Source organism: Microplitis demolitor, chromosome 1, assembly GCF_026212275.2.
Source record: "Microplitis demolitor isolate Queensland-Clemson2020A chromosome 1, iyMicDemo2.1a, whole genome shotgun sequence".
NCBI lineage: Eukaryota > Metazoa > Arthropoda > Insecta > Hymenoptera > Braconidae > Microplitis > Microplitis demolitor.
Window position 1 is genome coordinate 208,569 of NC_068545.1, and position 16,068 is coordinate 224,636.

At 25.5% G+C, this 16,068-nt stretch overlaps 1 protein-coding gene across 1 annotated transcript; it reads left to right on the forward strand.

The window, feature by feature from the left end:
* The first annotated feature begins 765 nt into the window (after window positions 1–765).
* Window positions 766–15,672, forward strand: LOC103577881 (zwei Ig domain protein zig-8). The gene is made up of 8 exons (XM_014439917.2): window positions 766–922; window positions 8,074–8,317; window positions 13,694–13,878; window positions 13,947–14,160; window positions 14,720–14,906; window positions 14,975–15,096; window positions 15,169–15,329; window positions 15,664–15,672. The coding sequence occupies exons 2-8, from the start codon at window positions 8,152–8,154 to the stop codon at window positions 15,670–15,672; spliced, it is 1,044 nt and encodes a 347-aa protein (XP_014295403.2). The 5' UTR covers window positions 766–922; window positions 8,074–8,151.
* The last annotated feature ends 396 nt before the right edge of the window (window positions 15,673–16,068 follow it).

The following is a 16,068-nucleotide window of genomic DNA, read 5'->3' on the forward strand; positions in this document are numbered from 1 at the left end:
ATTCGGTTAGATGTTTGTAGTTGTATATACTAGTTTGAAAGGTAAGAAGTAATGAGCAAACAGATCGATGAGATGAATTTCTGCATTAACGTTGAGCTCTTTACTAGATTCTGCTATTCACGATAAATTACCCACAGTAAAGAAAAAAAAATTATTTATTTTATTTTGATTTACATAGATAATAATAATATATAATTAACTTATTTAATAAAATGAAAATTCTTTACTTGACAATAAAAATTTATTTCAAGATTTGATTTCTTTTGTTACTGTTTATAGGAAAACATATATAAGTAAGGAGAAAAGTTCATAAATGATCAGGCATACTGAAATCATTATTTCTTCAAGTCAAAAAAAAAAAAAAAAAAAAATAAAATAAAATAATTAAAAGTTTTAAAAATTTTTTTGTTTAAATAAAGTTTACTACTGAATAAACGATTGACAAAGTTAAAATAAAGTAATTTAAATAAGAAAATTTTTTAGTACATCATTAGCGTGGATTATTAATCTGACGAGTGTCATAAAAAGTCGAGAGGAATTTATGCTTGGTTTTTTTTATTACCTTGAGTATAAAAGGTATATTAAAGATATTTAAATGTGATTATTCTGTTTGTCGCATGTTAAATGTCAAAATTATCGAAACTGGTACGCATGGTATATAAGAGCTTACGTCCAATGCGCCATCCCAATGAGTTCCTTCTAGCTTCGAGCACGTGGGTGGTAGTAGGGAGAATTCCCCAACTTTTTCCTTTTCAACTACTCAGTTAACATTCAAACGTTATACCATTCACAACTTTTTATATTCCGTCTACTTGTTATCTTAAATTTATAGACAATTTTTTGTTTTCTATCACATCATTATTATTGTCTAAATTATTTATTTTCTTAAATTTACAGTGTTAACTCTAGAATTATTTTACTGGTAAGTTTAATTTTATTTTGATTGTTCACTATAAGATTTATAAAAAATATTTAATTGAAAAGATAATCCTTGGAATTTCATGTCTATAGCATGTTAGTTAATTAATTTTATTTTCTATCGTGTTCTTATAACTGGATTACAAGTTATTAATAAAATATTACATTTATCATCTACTATATTTACAACAAAATTTTCATTAAATATATTTCAATTAATAACAATTATTGTAAAAGTTGTTTACTTTTTTTTTTTTTATAAACAAAATTTTTTTATTAATAATAAAATGGGAACCCTTGAGATTCAGTACAAGAAAAAGTATTCAATCATATTTCTCATGAGAGATATTATTTATTTTTTTTTGTAGACATTCATATTTATCTTTCTCTACCTTATTCTTTAAAACTGTTATATTTTATTATATTTCAATGTCAATAATAATGCTACTATTTATTTTCTAATTGTGAATTGGTAAAGTTATTGAGATAACTGACATACTCAATAAAATGTCTGAAACACAGGTCAAGTTTTTGATTATACCTCAAACTTGATATTCTCTTTACTGTCCCTACTTCAATAGAAACATGTTATCTATTAAAAATCTTTAGTTTCTTTGTTTAGTTAATATTACGTTTTTTTAACTTTAATTATTAATTTAAATTTATACATAGAAAATTATTTAGAAATTCTCGATCAGGATTAATGTTAGCAGCATAAAAAAAATGTACAGTATGTTCAAAGACAGTTTAGATTAAATAAATTTTTTGTCTAGATGATTATACTATATTATTGTTACAGTTGTTTATTTATTTATTCATTTTTTTTTTTTTTGGCTAACTATTAAAAATATGATTTTTTAAACACATCTGTTGTTTCTGATATCTGATAATTTTTAGGCTTTTGGCATGTAGTTTTTTAGTCTCGAACATATACTTATCCGATAAATCAACTGTCAAGGATGTTGAGTCATTGTCTTGTAACAGATTACCGGTGTCCGAAAATCTAAAGTCGCTTCTCGTCAACGTCATCCACACTTTATCTAATATATCGACTTATATACTTGTTGTAAAGTGTTTGGTTATCGTTTATCGTCAAATCTCGGTGTTTAATTTACGTAAACATGACCTATAATCTATATAATTTACAAACAGGTATAGATAGTTGATTGATTATGTCAAGTGGACTTTGATCCCAGAAACGATGTTATCGACAATACCATTCATGAGAGCTGTCTGTTTCAAATCAGCTTCAATTATACCATTTATATCTCTATTAATATAAAGTCTAAAGTTTACCCAGAGTATCATTGGTATTATCGTGTATTATTTAGTGCTCATAAGTATAGTCCAATAGCCTCACTGGTTTTTAATAAAATATATATATATATATAAATATAAGGTAATCATTCTATAGAAAAATAAAAGAATAGAAAACGAAAAAACACTCAATTATAATTATAATTATAATTATAATCATTACATGATATATGTAATAAAAAAAAGTTTTATTACATTAATTAAAGAAGCAAAAAGCTCTCTTTTAAAATAGCATCATTAAAATTGTTTTTGTTTCTTCAAATGTTATTTTTTACTAATGAGAAAAAAACATTTTTTTTTAAATAAGTAATTTTATAATAGACATTATTGTTTGTTTCATTAATGAAATACAAATAAACAAAACTATTTATTTATTTGCAGTTAAAATAAAATAAAAATTTTCTTATCAAAAGCCTGTATGAAACAGTTGAATGGATTCATAAAAATTTTATTTTCACAAGTAAATCTCGATAACAAAAATAAACTACGACAATTTAATTATTGTAGAAAATAAAATCAACGAAAAAAATATTACTCGCGATAAAATTACGTGCGTTTTTTATTCTTTAGTGTTGTGGATTTGTAATGAAAAAGTTGACTTAGATATAAATTATTAATCGTATTTGATACAATAATGATTGTAATTTTGAATAGAACGCGTTTGAATTAGAATTGGTAAACCCGATTGGTATCACTGATTCAAATTAAATTTCAATTGCACTAAATACATACATTAGTATTAAATAAATATTTAATATGGTATTTTGTATTCAGTTCTAATTAAATCAATAGTTATATAATTTATTATTTTATAGATTGAGTTATCCGTTGAATAAATTTATTTAATTTTTTGTTTAGATTGAAAAACTTGATCATTCCATGCAAAAATTTACTTAGCAATTTAACCCATTCTCATTAAATTAGTGTAGATATGTATGTATAACGAGTGGTGATATAAAAAATTTTAATTTCCAAAAAAAATTCATTTGTTTTCTTTCTTCTTCTACTTCTTATTCTTGTTTGATGCAGTAGTAGTAGTATCTAATACTATTGTTATAATTATTATTATTATTATTATTATTATATGGTGAGTTGATTCAGTTGGTAGTCTCTTGGGCTGGCTCGACTTTAGAATGTAAAGGTTGATGTACGTTCACACGGTTGTCTTGCTCTTATATTCTCTCCTCATTTCCAAACTCTCGGTTAGTTAGTTTCTAAGGTGTATTAAACCAGCCAAGTACCAACCGCAGTAATTATACAAGTAAACTTATTCACTGGTGAAATGTTTATTCGACCACAAGTTAGCCACTCCAAGTCGAGTATAGTCTAGCTTACTCTATAAACGGTATCACTATACATCTATTTAATTTATCTATCCACATCATATTCCCAGATGCTTCCAGGTATCATTAGCGGTTGCTCTTATTATTCAATCTAATTCCATATCCCAACAAAGTTATACTACATTTCATATTACCATCATTAATTATCATTTCAATTTATTAATTCATTCCGCTTTTTTTTTTTTTTTTTTTTTTTTTTTTTTTTTTTTTATAAAAACTCAAGAATTATTAATTAATTACAAGCTTTCATTATGATTATTAATTTTTATGGCAGCATGATAATAGATTATTTTCAATATGACTGGTAAAAAGTTAAAACAAAAAAGAAAAAAAAAGGATATATTTAATATGGAATTTCGTGTTTTAAAATATCAACTAATGAACAAAATTCCGCTCTCTTCTGTAAAGGCTCGAGCATTCTCTTGACAGAGTATGCTTATAGGATAGTGAATAACGACCGAGGAATTATATATATATATATATATATATTCCGTCAGATAGATTAAAACTCAACGCTGTACATGAAAATTATAGATCTGTACATCTAATTGTTGTGAAAATCTGTATCTCTCATTTACCGATATCAAGATTCATTTACAACAATCTTAAATTTCTTAAATTCTTAAATTTTAAAATAATGAATTTAAAAAAAATTAATTTTACATTAAATAATTTACAGAAAAAAAAATCTGATTGAATTCATTTTTATATATATTTATACAAAAAAATCTACTAGAGTAGCTTTAGCTGTACTAGTTTTTCTTTTTTAACAATGTGTTCTTTTAAGAATAAAGAATAGCGTAAAAAAGGAAAAAAAATAAATATATATATATATAATGCTACTAAATATTTAATACTATTCATTGTGACAAAGAACTAGTAGCTTGGAGAAAAGTTGCTTGAGCATTCGTTAGTTTTATATCTCTCGTGTTCTTACATATTGTATATCCTTGAGTAAAATATGGAGAAAATTCAATTCATACGTTTTTATTTTTTATTTTTATTTCCTGCTTTCACATTATTTTCCAATCAAGTCTTAAAAAAATAAAATTTACTTATTCTTTTCTCTTATATTTTTTACTTTTGTTCATTTTTATAGTAATTATAAAATAATGTAAGGATTATAATAATTCTTTATTTTAATGATTTTTTCATAGTAAAAGATTGTCATGCATAATTTAACAATGTTAAAATTTTAGTACCACAGTAATAGAAATTGAAAAGAAATAATAATTACATAAATACCATAAAATTATAAAAGTTGCAGAAGCCTTTTCTTATCACTAAGTTAGAATACCAAAGTTTAACTGAGCAACCAGTAGAACATGCAGCATTGTACGACTATTTTCAGCATCATCTTTGCCGTAGATTGTTTAGTTTAGTTCAGTTTAGTTTAGTTTAGTTGAGTTTTGATTTCGGTTTTGGTTTTGTCTATATCTCTTTGCTCTCTTTTCCTGTGTATGTACTGACAAAAAGAGAAAGAGGAACACAAGAACGTTACTTGATCTCTAGTTTAGTTTTACAATTCAAGAAGTATAAAAGCAAGCAAGATAACAAAGTATACTTTATACGAAAAAAAAAGAAATATACACACACGCATTGAATAATAATAAGTCTTATAAATTTTCTACTAATATAATTTCTTATTCTGATATTCATCCTCCAATTTTCTCATCATTTCACATTAGAAAAGCCTCAAAAATAATGTGAGCTGATAATCAGTAGGCAGAATAGAAAAAAATCAACCGATGGACCGCCGAGGAGATGCCTAGACACTCTCTAGAAGCATATTTCTGTGAATTTTCTTTCTTCAGAATTTTGAGGAGAAAATTATATATTAGGTAATTGGCTGAGTACAAATTAGCTTTTCATCTTCCAAAAATGTTCTATATACTTAAGTTAACAGAATAACAGAAAACACATTATTTTGTTTACTTTTTTTAAGTAAACTCTGAGTAAAAAGAAAAAAAAATTAACTTGATAGCTAATAATACCTATGTTAATCAACAACGATCCTCATTGTAAATTATTATTAACTTTTCTTGTCTTAATTTCTATGACTTTCAAACTGGTGTGTCAAAAGTCTTATATGTTTGACTAATTTCTTTGTCTGTGTGCTTCGACTGTAATAAAAAAAAATATAACGTCTATTATATAATGAATATAAATTTGAAATTTTTTACAATTATTATTAACTTTTTAAAATACAACTTTTTATAACTTAACATTCGTAAATTATACAAATCCACTAGTAGAATGAGTAAAGTGACAACTCTTGCAGGCTCTGTCGCCAAGTAATAAAGTTTATATATTTGCAATTCAGAAATCTACAAGTACATAGAACAAACAACTAGTACCATAACTGCCAAGCATCTACTGCTTAAAAAAAATTAAAAATGAATACTACTATTTCAGGTAATATTAGTATTTATAAAAAATAATAACTAATAATTTATACTTTACTTGTAAAAAGTTTTTGTTTAACATTTTAACAAGATTTTATTTTACCGGCATTGGATGGTTATTATATCAAAATCTATAACATACTCCACTTATAAATATCTATATATATATATATATAATCTTGTGTAGTGACTTTTAAATTTATATACAATTTTATTTATAACAAAAAATAATAAAAATACTTGTTACAAATAAAGAGTTTGCTAAAATAATATTAAATAAAGTATAATAATACAAAGTAAAAGATGTCTTGGTTTAGATGTTGAAAATAAAGAAAAAGTTATCGTAACACTGTCGTTTGGTAGTTTACTAAAGTTGATAGCAAATTCAATCCCTATACGGAAATATCGTCCTAGTGGCAGAACTAGAAGCTGCATTTCTCTCCCTCCCTATATATATATATAAACTTTTGACAGTAATATCAGGTTCGATAAGCGGATTTCTGGTACTCAGCTACTTGTAATAGTAGATAGGTAGCAGTACCAAAGGATCAGTATAGTTGGTTTGATGTAGAAAGGAGTAAGAAGTTTAGTTGTACATTGTGGAATGAGAAATAACCATATGCAACCATATATATATATATATATATATATATAAACTATACATCGTTATACTGCTTGTATAAATTGACGATTAAGGTTCTCTACAGGACGTACACCAGAGACTGACTATAGAGTAGTAGCAGTAGCTATACAGTTAGTAGATACTTTATCTGCGAGCTATTGAAATATCTCAAGTTCGATAATACGATAATAGTCGATTTGTTTATATGCATATAGCTTTTTATTCATTTGGGATTTATTATCATTCCATTTCCAACTATTTATTATAAATTCATATTATATAAAATCATAAAACGATTTATAATTATTATTATTATTATTTTCTGATATAAATAATTTTTCTTCTATTTTAGCGGAATCATGAGAACGTCTTTAGAAGTTTAGATGCATATAAATCGACAATTTTTCTTTTATGATCCAAATATTCCATTTTATTCAATTGTATGTAGATTTTATACGCTATATGTACACTATTTTGCATTTTATCGATATTCAAAACCAAATTTTAACATTTTCTTGATAAAGTTTCAATTCAATTGAGCAGCATTTTACTACTTTTTTTTTTTTTTTTCCTGAAATTTAGTCTATTTGTTGTAAATTATTATTGCAATTTGACGAAATATTCGATTTTATTACAGACGATTAATTTATTGTATAATAATCCATAATTGTTTGATATACAAGTAATAATGTCTTTGAGTATGATTTTATTTTGTTTAATATGACAATTTAATTTACTTGGTTAAATATATATATATATATATTTACTAGTATGTACATATAGTAGAACAGCGTCGATAGGCGTACAAATTCATTCATGTATAAATACCGGAAAACCTCGGGGAACTCGATTGTATTACATACCATGAATAAAATTCGCTATCGTTTTTAACGTTACATACGGCTATTATGTTATTAACAATAGAATAATCTATATCTTGAAATAAAAAATCGTTTTTGTTTTACTATTTTTTGTTTTGGCTTTTGAATTTGAATTATTAAATTTAAATGGCTTTTATATACGTTAAAAAGGCTTTTTCGAACATTGATTTTATTTAATTTAAGAGTTTTTGAGAAACTAAAAAATAAATGGTTTTTTTTTTTTTACTTTAGCCTTTTTATCGTTGATGTTTTGAAACAAATATAAACATACGAAAACATCTGACAAGTTAAACTTTTAAACTTTTATAACTTAATTTATCAACAGGAAATTAGCATACTCTATTTCCTGTAGCAAAACTATTAATTTACTAAAACTTGGTACCGAAATTTTTAAAATTACTTTTAAATATATATAAATATCATTTTCTTTCCTCATTAATTTTAATTTCTAAAAAATCTGATAGAGATTTAAAATTACTTAAGAAAATTACGAAAACTCTAATATTGATATTTTTAATAATCACAACATGTTTTTCTTTGCAAATGTTATTATTATTTTTAATAATAAAACAAATATTTATTTACAGATTACATTTAAGTATGTAATTGTGTGGAAAAAGATCAAAAGAAAAATTAATAACAGGGGATGCAAAAATTGAAGGAGGATGTCACTGGGTTCAGTTTGGGAGTTACGATTATTTTCAGTACTTGCAATAACGACAATAGTAATTGCAAATTATCATCAACGTCATCGCGATAACTCGACCCAACGTACCTTTCAACGAATTGGTGGTGTTCATAAAACTAAATATAATTTTTCACTTGTACAAAGTAAGTTAGACTAAAATAAATGAATGAAAATTTATTATAGATCAAATAAAAATACAAGTAGATAACTGCAATTTTGTAATAGTTGTTTATTATGAAATGTTCTGCTGTGATCAAAAAATTTTCATTAAACAATTCTCGTTTGTGTCTATAAAAAACAAATTGACAGTTTTACAGGAGCTGTTTCATTTCTGTCTCTGTAAACATCTAATGAAATTGAATTACTTTTATTGTTATTATCATTGAATTTTTATAATGAAAATTTTATATATATAAAATTTTCATTATAAAAATTAAATTTTAAAAGTACTACATTGAAAAATAAATATTACGTCCTGCAATTATAAAAATATTGATTTTATATAACAATGATAAGTATCTCAATCAGCCGGAAAGTTTGAAACTGTTGGATTGTTTTTTTGTCGCTTAACGATCACTTAAAAAATCTGCAGAAATACTAAAAGTATTATTTCAAACTGCTAGCAATAATGCCAAGTCATAAGCAAAATTATTATTATTAATGCATCTGCGTAATTGATAACCATGAAATATAATTTATCATTAATGATAATTTACAGTTTCTTAATTCATTTATTAATATAAATGGTGTTGCATATGTATATTTTAAAATAATCCAGCTCATCAAATTAATCTCAATACTTGTTCTAACTTTGATCCATTTGTATATATATTATAAAGTTGATAAAGTTTAAAGCCCTTGGGCAATTTTGAGTGGTTGAAAGCTATAACGCTAAAGTCAGTAGTTTATCGTGTCGCGCCCCATCGAACCGTAAACCTTGACTTCAGAGCACGTACTACACATTGAACGTGTCATTCTCAAATATATATTATTCTCACTCAAATTACTATTCTAATATTTTTATCTTTTTATCTTTCTGTAAATTGTCATTTCTTCTTTCTTTTAAGATATTTTATAAAATTTATATTGCTAATAGCTCTATGTTAATTTAAAATCTATTTGGTCATAATTATATCATATTTTCTCATAATTAGTAGTATGTATGTAAAAATTAATAGTAAATTAGATTCATCCAGCCGACAATAATGTGTATAAATGTCATATCCATTTTGTGAAAATGTTTATTAGCATGCGGTAAATGTCCACTTTATCCATATAAATATGTATAATGCTACGCATTTGTATACACCATTACGACAAATTATTTAACACAAAATTAAATAAATATAATACTTTTTTTCTGTCTGCATCACATGTATTGTAATTTTAGTTATTTATTTTTTTTCGTTAAGAAATATGAATTAAACTACGTTGACTTCTTTGTATGAGTCACTGAAATTTTTATATTCACTTGATTAATTATTATTGTTGTTATTATTATTATTATTATTTAAAGTTATACTAAAATTTCTACTTAAGATACTTTATTCTCATAAACTTTTATGGTGTGGTGGTATATAAGCAACAAAATGATGACCACTATAAATCTTTATTATATATACCAATATTTTTAGTATATAGTAACTTGATATATGTATTCAGCTTATATACTCTATAATAACTATAAAATTGTTGAAATTTCCCTTATTCATATTTTTATAGTAAAACGAAAATTATTACGATGAAATGGCAAATTTACACACTTACAAATAAACAGTTCATCTATAGATCAATAGATTTATCTTTGAATTTATTGTATATTATTGTTATTATGAAAAATTAATATACAAAAAAAAATCAATTCGATAAGTAAATATCTATAAAAATCCTTCAAATATAGTTTAAGTCAATATAAATTTTACTCAAGTATGGACGTGACAGTCGAGTATGAATACAATATTTATTGAAAATACTTTACTTCGAACATAGTAATTTGTTATAAATATTTAAATAATCATTTGCATATTTTAAAATTTAATACCTAAAACGAAACAGAAATAAATTCAAGTATTGAAACTTTTTTTATTTTATTTGTTTTGTCATGACTGCTTTTGAAAATAGTTTTTTTTATTATATGCTGTCAAATATAAAAAGCCCAAATAAAAGTTTAATATTTTAAATTGAATCAAGAAGCTGTAAAATATGAAAAAAGAAACTTTTATTTATCGTGAAAAATGAGTTTTCAATTTGGTTAGGAAATGAAACTTTTTAAAAAATAGTGAATGTTATATATGAAAGGAAAAACTAGAAAGAAGAAGAGAAAATGAATCGAGTGATTTTTTGAAATTAGTTAGTAGCAACTATTCTTGGGTTACGAAATTCTTGACTCAATTCTATTTTTCCCTTTTAACAACGAGATTTCTCACTGTTAGCGAAAGTTTTAAAGTTAGCATTCCAGTTCATCGGATATACTGTTTAACCCTATACCTTACTCTTATTTTAAACCGATGATAATTTATCTTATTTTAACTTAGAGGTATAATATATCACTACTACCAAGCTGCGAGCCAAACTCTAATATTAATAAAGACAATTTGTTAGTTCATTAACGTATGAAAAATAATCGTTTAGTTATTTATCAGCATCATTAACAAATATCTTTAAAAAAAATAATGTAAATAAGGCGAAATATTGAAATAAAATAGAAACGATCGTCAAGAGTTGTAATCCGGTAAAGAGCGGCTTATATAAATGATCTTGCCAAGATGTGTATTTATCACGTGAAAAAGGTTTGAGCTTGAATTGCTAGAGAGCCAGTAGAGCTAGTAAAGCTGGTAAACTTGTGAAAAGATGAGGAAAAGCAAGTTTCTGGTTGTGCTTATATCGCATATATCTTTTATATCGCGGTACAGAATAGTTGAGCTAAGAATATATACACCAACCTAAACTTTCTATTCTTCCTTCCTCCTTCTCTCACACTTACACTGACACTAGACTGAAAGTAAGTGCTAGGTGTTCACTTAACGCCACCTTAATCATTTTTACCCTGTCTCTTTGTTGTAAAACTAAATATTATTCCAAGTTATTTGATACTAAAAGATAACGTTAGCTTTCACATTAAATAAATAATCGGTTCATCACTCGATTAAGATAATTCCATTTTTTTTTTTTTTTATTTATAAAAAAATAAATCACTTTTTATTTTATTTGATTTAATATAACATATAAGTATGAATTTAGTCTACCTATAGTTCTATTCCAGATAAAAATTCTGATTTGAATGCAAAAGAGAATGAAACAAAACAAAAAAAAAAAAAAACCATGAACAAAAATGTAGCGGAAAAAGCGTAAACGAACGCAAGATATAACGATCGAGTATCAAAAACATTGAAAGCTCATATTAAAGACTGTCAATGCGGATTTTCCGTCACTCGTGGATCAATTACTTTCATGTTTCATTTTTATTTATTTATTCTTTTTTTTTTTTTAATTTTCCATACCTATATACAAGTTAAAAGTCGTTAGTTCGTATGTATGCGAATGAAAAAAAAAGTTAATAAATAAATAAAAAAAAAAACATGAATGTGTATTGACTCATAAATTGGTGAGAAAAAAAACTCCATAGACCAATTGCAATAGACAATCGATATGCATCTAGGTATAACATGCGTATTAATAAAATTCAAAAGCTATTTTGTGTGTTGATATTTACGTGTAGAAATGTTATTTTGCTTTTAATTTATTTTAAAAATTTTGTCGTGTTTTTAAAATTTATTAGCTTCCTTAAATTTTTTTACAATCGATAGGTTCCATTGGCTTGGTTGTTGAGCCACTCGGTTTTATATATATACGTATTATACGTCTTCGTAAATCCCTGTGAGAGACGATTTATTATAAATTTTAGAGATCAAGTACGCCATGGGCAGTCGACTTTTTATCGGGTGACTAGAGGTTTAGCCAGCTATAAATTTACGTTAGCTTATAGTATCACATATGTCCTTAACAGAGAGTATCACCTACGACAAATATATATTTATAAATAATCGTCAAACTAAACATAAATTAAATAATAAATTGTCAATTTTATATTAAAGATTTTTTAAAAATTAAATACAAACTATAACTTGTTTATATATTTTTATCTCAATCTTTTAAATAAGTAACTAAAGAAATAATAAAATATAAAAATAAAAAAAAATATATATGATGCTCGTAATGCAGAAAATATTAAGTTCTATGCTCTGTTTAATTTGCGCAGTCTTGTGAAACAAAATAAGCAACGGACAGATAATTTGTTCAGGGAACAAAGCATCTGTTGAGTTCAGTGAGAAATGAGATTCAATATACGAGTATTTACTTTAATTTAAATTTTCCTTGTATATTTTACATATGCAATGACACATTACATACGTAAAAAATATCTATTAATTAAAATTATTTTCAAATAACAACAAATTATTATTATTTTTGGTATGATATAAAGTTTTGAGAGATTGTTATTATCATCTCGAGTATGGATAAAATTTTCATCACGTATTCTGCTTACTATTAGTGTACAGAATAACAAATAAAACCACTCATTTCATTTTTCCATTTTCTTCAAAAACCTTGTTAATTTTCTCTGTTATTATTTGTTTTTATAATTGTCATCACTTATGTTTCACTACACTAACATGCTCTCATTTTTTCTCAAATAAAACGTAATTGTGAATTTTTCAATTACTACCGGATAATATTATTCTATATTACAAAATCAACAAATAAAATTTAAAAAATTGATTTTTTTCTATTTTCTCATGTTAAATAATGTATTCTACGAAAAAACATTTGCATAATTAAATTTTAAATTTACCCCTTCCCCCACTTAATTAACTTAAACTTGAGATACAGTATTTTATTATTTAATTTAAACGAAAAAAAAATAAAATTTTTTTAACGGTATAAATTACAGTTGAGTAGATTAAATGTGACATAGTCTGACGCATGAATAAGTAGTTTAACCGCATAGAGATCAGACAGTATGTACATTAATATAAGTAAATAAAAAAATACACATGAATGTTAGTACAAACTGCTTGTTAAATATTCTATTGTTTTTTTGTTAACTTCCGGATGGACGTCCGTGTGTGTGTGTGTGTGTGTCTAGAGATATCCTAGACAAATCCTAGACTCAAACTAGTCTTTATTTATTGCTCATTAATTAAAATAAAAAGTTAACAAATAATAACGTTAATAAAAATATATTTATCGTTAAAAAAATGAAGTAAAATTGCTTAGAGGTTTTAATATGTCTGCAAGATGATCGTGGGATACTAAAGTGACGTAGATAGATTTGTAGTCGAGACTCGGATGTAAAGCCTCGGGGATTAATAGACCGTGGAATGCTTGTTTATCATTCTACCCGCTAAATTGCTCTTGGCGATGAGATATTAATAGTTACGTTGCTAAATTTTATATTTGATATAATAATACATTTATAAAATAATAATAATAGTAATTAAAATTTGGTATTATTGAAGCACAGATAAATGCTCATCTCCCGCCACTGCGAGTACCTCGTTTGCGACATCACCATGTAAACCACTGGGATCCATATTTTGAAAATGATGAGGGTCAAGAGATCAACGGCCCAGTACACGTAGCACTACATCTGGGAGCTACGGCAATGCTAGATTGTCGAGTTGTAATGCTTGCTGATAAAACGGTATTTATTAATTATTCCCTTAACAACAATAACATCATATAAAGATATATATATGTTAATGTATTTAGGTAATGTGGACACGTCAAGATCAAGATGGTCCATTTTTACTCACTGTTGGACAAGATGTACACATTTCAGATCCACGTTACAGTATTCATTTTCGTTATCCAAATAATTTTCGTCTATCGATAGCTGCTGTTAGGAGAGAGGATTATGGACAGTATGCATGCCAGATTAATACTCATCCACCAAGAACACTAATTACCAATGTTACTATACTAGGTAATTTTTTTAACCCAACGTTTGATAATACTATCTATTTTAAGTCGAAAAAGTTTAATAAGTTGATAAATCAAAAGTACCATTGATTAATTTTTTTCTTTTCTATACTTATAAAAGATAGCAACAATTTTATATCAACTGTATGAAAGATTTTGGGCGATTAAACGTGACACACAATTTGTTTTGTTGACAACATCCTACAGACGATATTTCAACCTTTTTTTATTTTCAGATCCAAAGTCTTTGCTGAACTTTCTTAGCCTTACTAAGTACCTACACTAGATATTTTTTGCTTTGGTTTTTATAGTAAAACTTATAAAAAAAAAAATATATATTTTTTAAAAAATTGTCTAGAAGGTAAAAAATAAAAGTTTGTGTCTAAAATAGTTTTTGATTTTAAAAAAGACAGTGAGACTGTATCAAAAAAAAAAAGTATCATTCAAATAATTTATTAAATTTTCTTTTTTCTATAAACATTATTCGATGAAAAATTTTTCATCACGTTATTATTTATCAAATAAAATTATAAGATATCTATTTAAAGTTACGTTAATTACAGCGCCAAATATTAAAATAATTGATGAAGGAGGACATGAGTTACGAGATCGTTATTATAAAACAGGAAGTGGAATCGAATTAGCTTGTATCGTTCGACCATCGCAATCCAGTGCTAATATTCCTCTACCTATATGGCTCAAAGGTGGAAAATCGCTACCGAATTACGTTGATGTTTACTACACCAATGGGTTTATATTATTATTATTATTTTTAAAGATAAATTATGTAATTGATAACAAGAAAAATGAATTTTCAGTACAAATGATGAAATAATAGCCGGAATACAAATTGAAAGAGCTAAAAAAAGTGACAGCGATGAGTATTCATGTTCTATTGGTGAATTTACCAGAGCCGTTGTACAGATTCACGTTTTAAATGGTTAGTTCAAATTTTATTAAAAAGTAGAATCAACAGAATAATAATTATTATGGCATTTATAATAAATTACAGGTGAAAAACAAGCTGCCGTTTATCATGATCAACGGAATACAGCAGCAGCAGCAGCAGCAGCAGCAGCAATTCCAAACATTGGAATAAAAAGCAATACAAATATTTATGATAATATTAATTATTATTGTTATAAAAAATTTGGTATGTCATTGATTGTAGTCGTACTTATTTACTGTCATTTAATTTTTTCGAGTTGATACAACTTAAGAACAGATTGCATAATAATAATAATTATTATTATTATACCCGTGCTAATTAAGTATATAAATTAATAATAAATATTTTTACATATGTCAATTAACCAAAAAAAAATTTATCGTTCAAATTTTCATCATGTTCAATAGAGTATTATGTAAACATTTATTTGTTAAATTTATCCACATCTATCATAATGTTATTTATAAAATAATAATATTGTTAACAACAATGTAAATAATAAATAAAAAATATATATAATGAATAATAATGCATTATAAACTCATAATATAATTATAGATGCACTAAACAAATTGAGAATAAAAATAATCATCATAAGTGTTTGAACAAACCTTGGCGGAGAAATAATATGCAGAAGGGTGTCCTAATACACTTGGAGATTTTAATAAAATTGCTCCAAGTATATTGCAGCTAAAAACGTCACTTTACTGCTATTTCTCCACCAGACGATGCCAGATGATTTTGTTCAGGAACTTGGAAGATCAGCATCAGCCATCAGCAACACTTTACGACAGACACTTTGCACAATTTACTTTTACAAAATATAAATTTTACACGACTTAACTGCAATACGGGGTTTTAATTCAAACGTAAAGAAAAATCTGGACTACTACTGCCATTTTTGATGATACTAACTGCCGCTTCTGGATCGCCAGTTGATACAAAGCAATCGATTTTCCAATC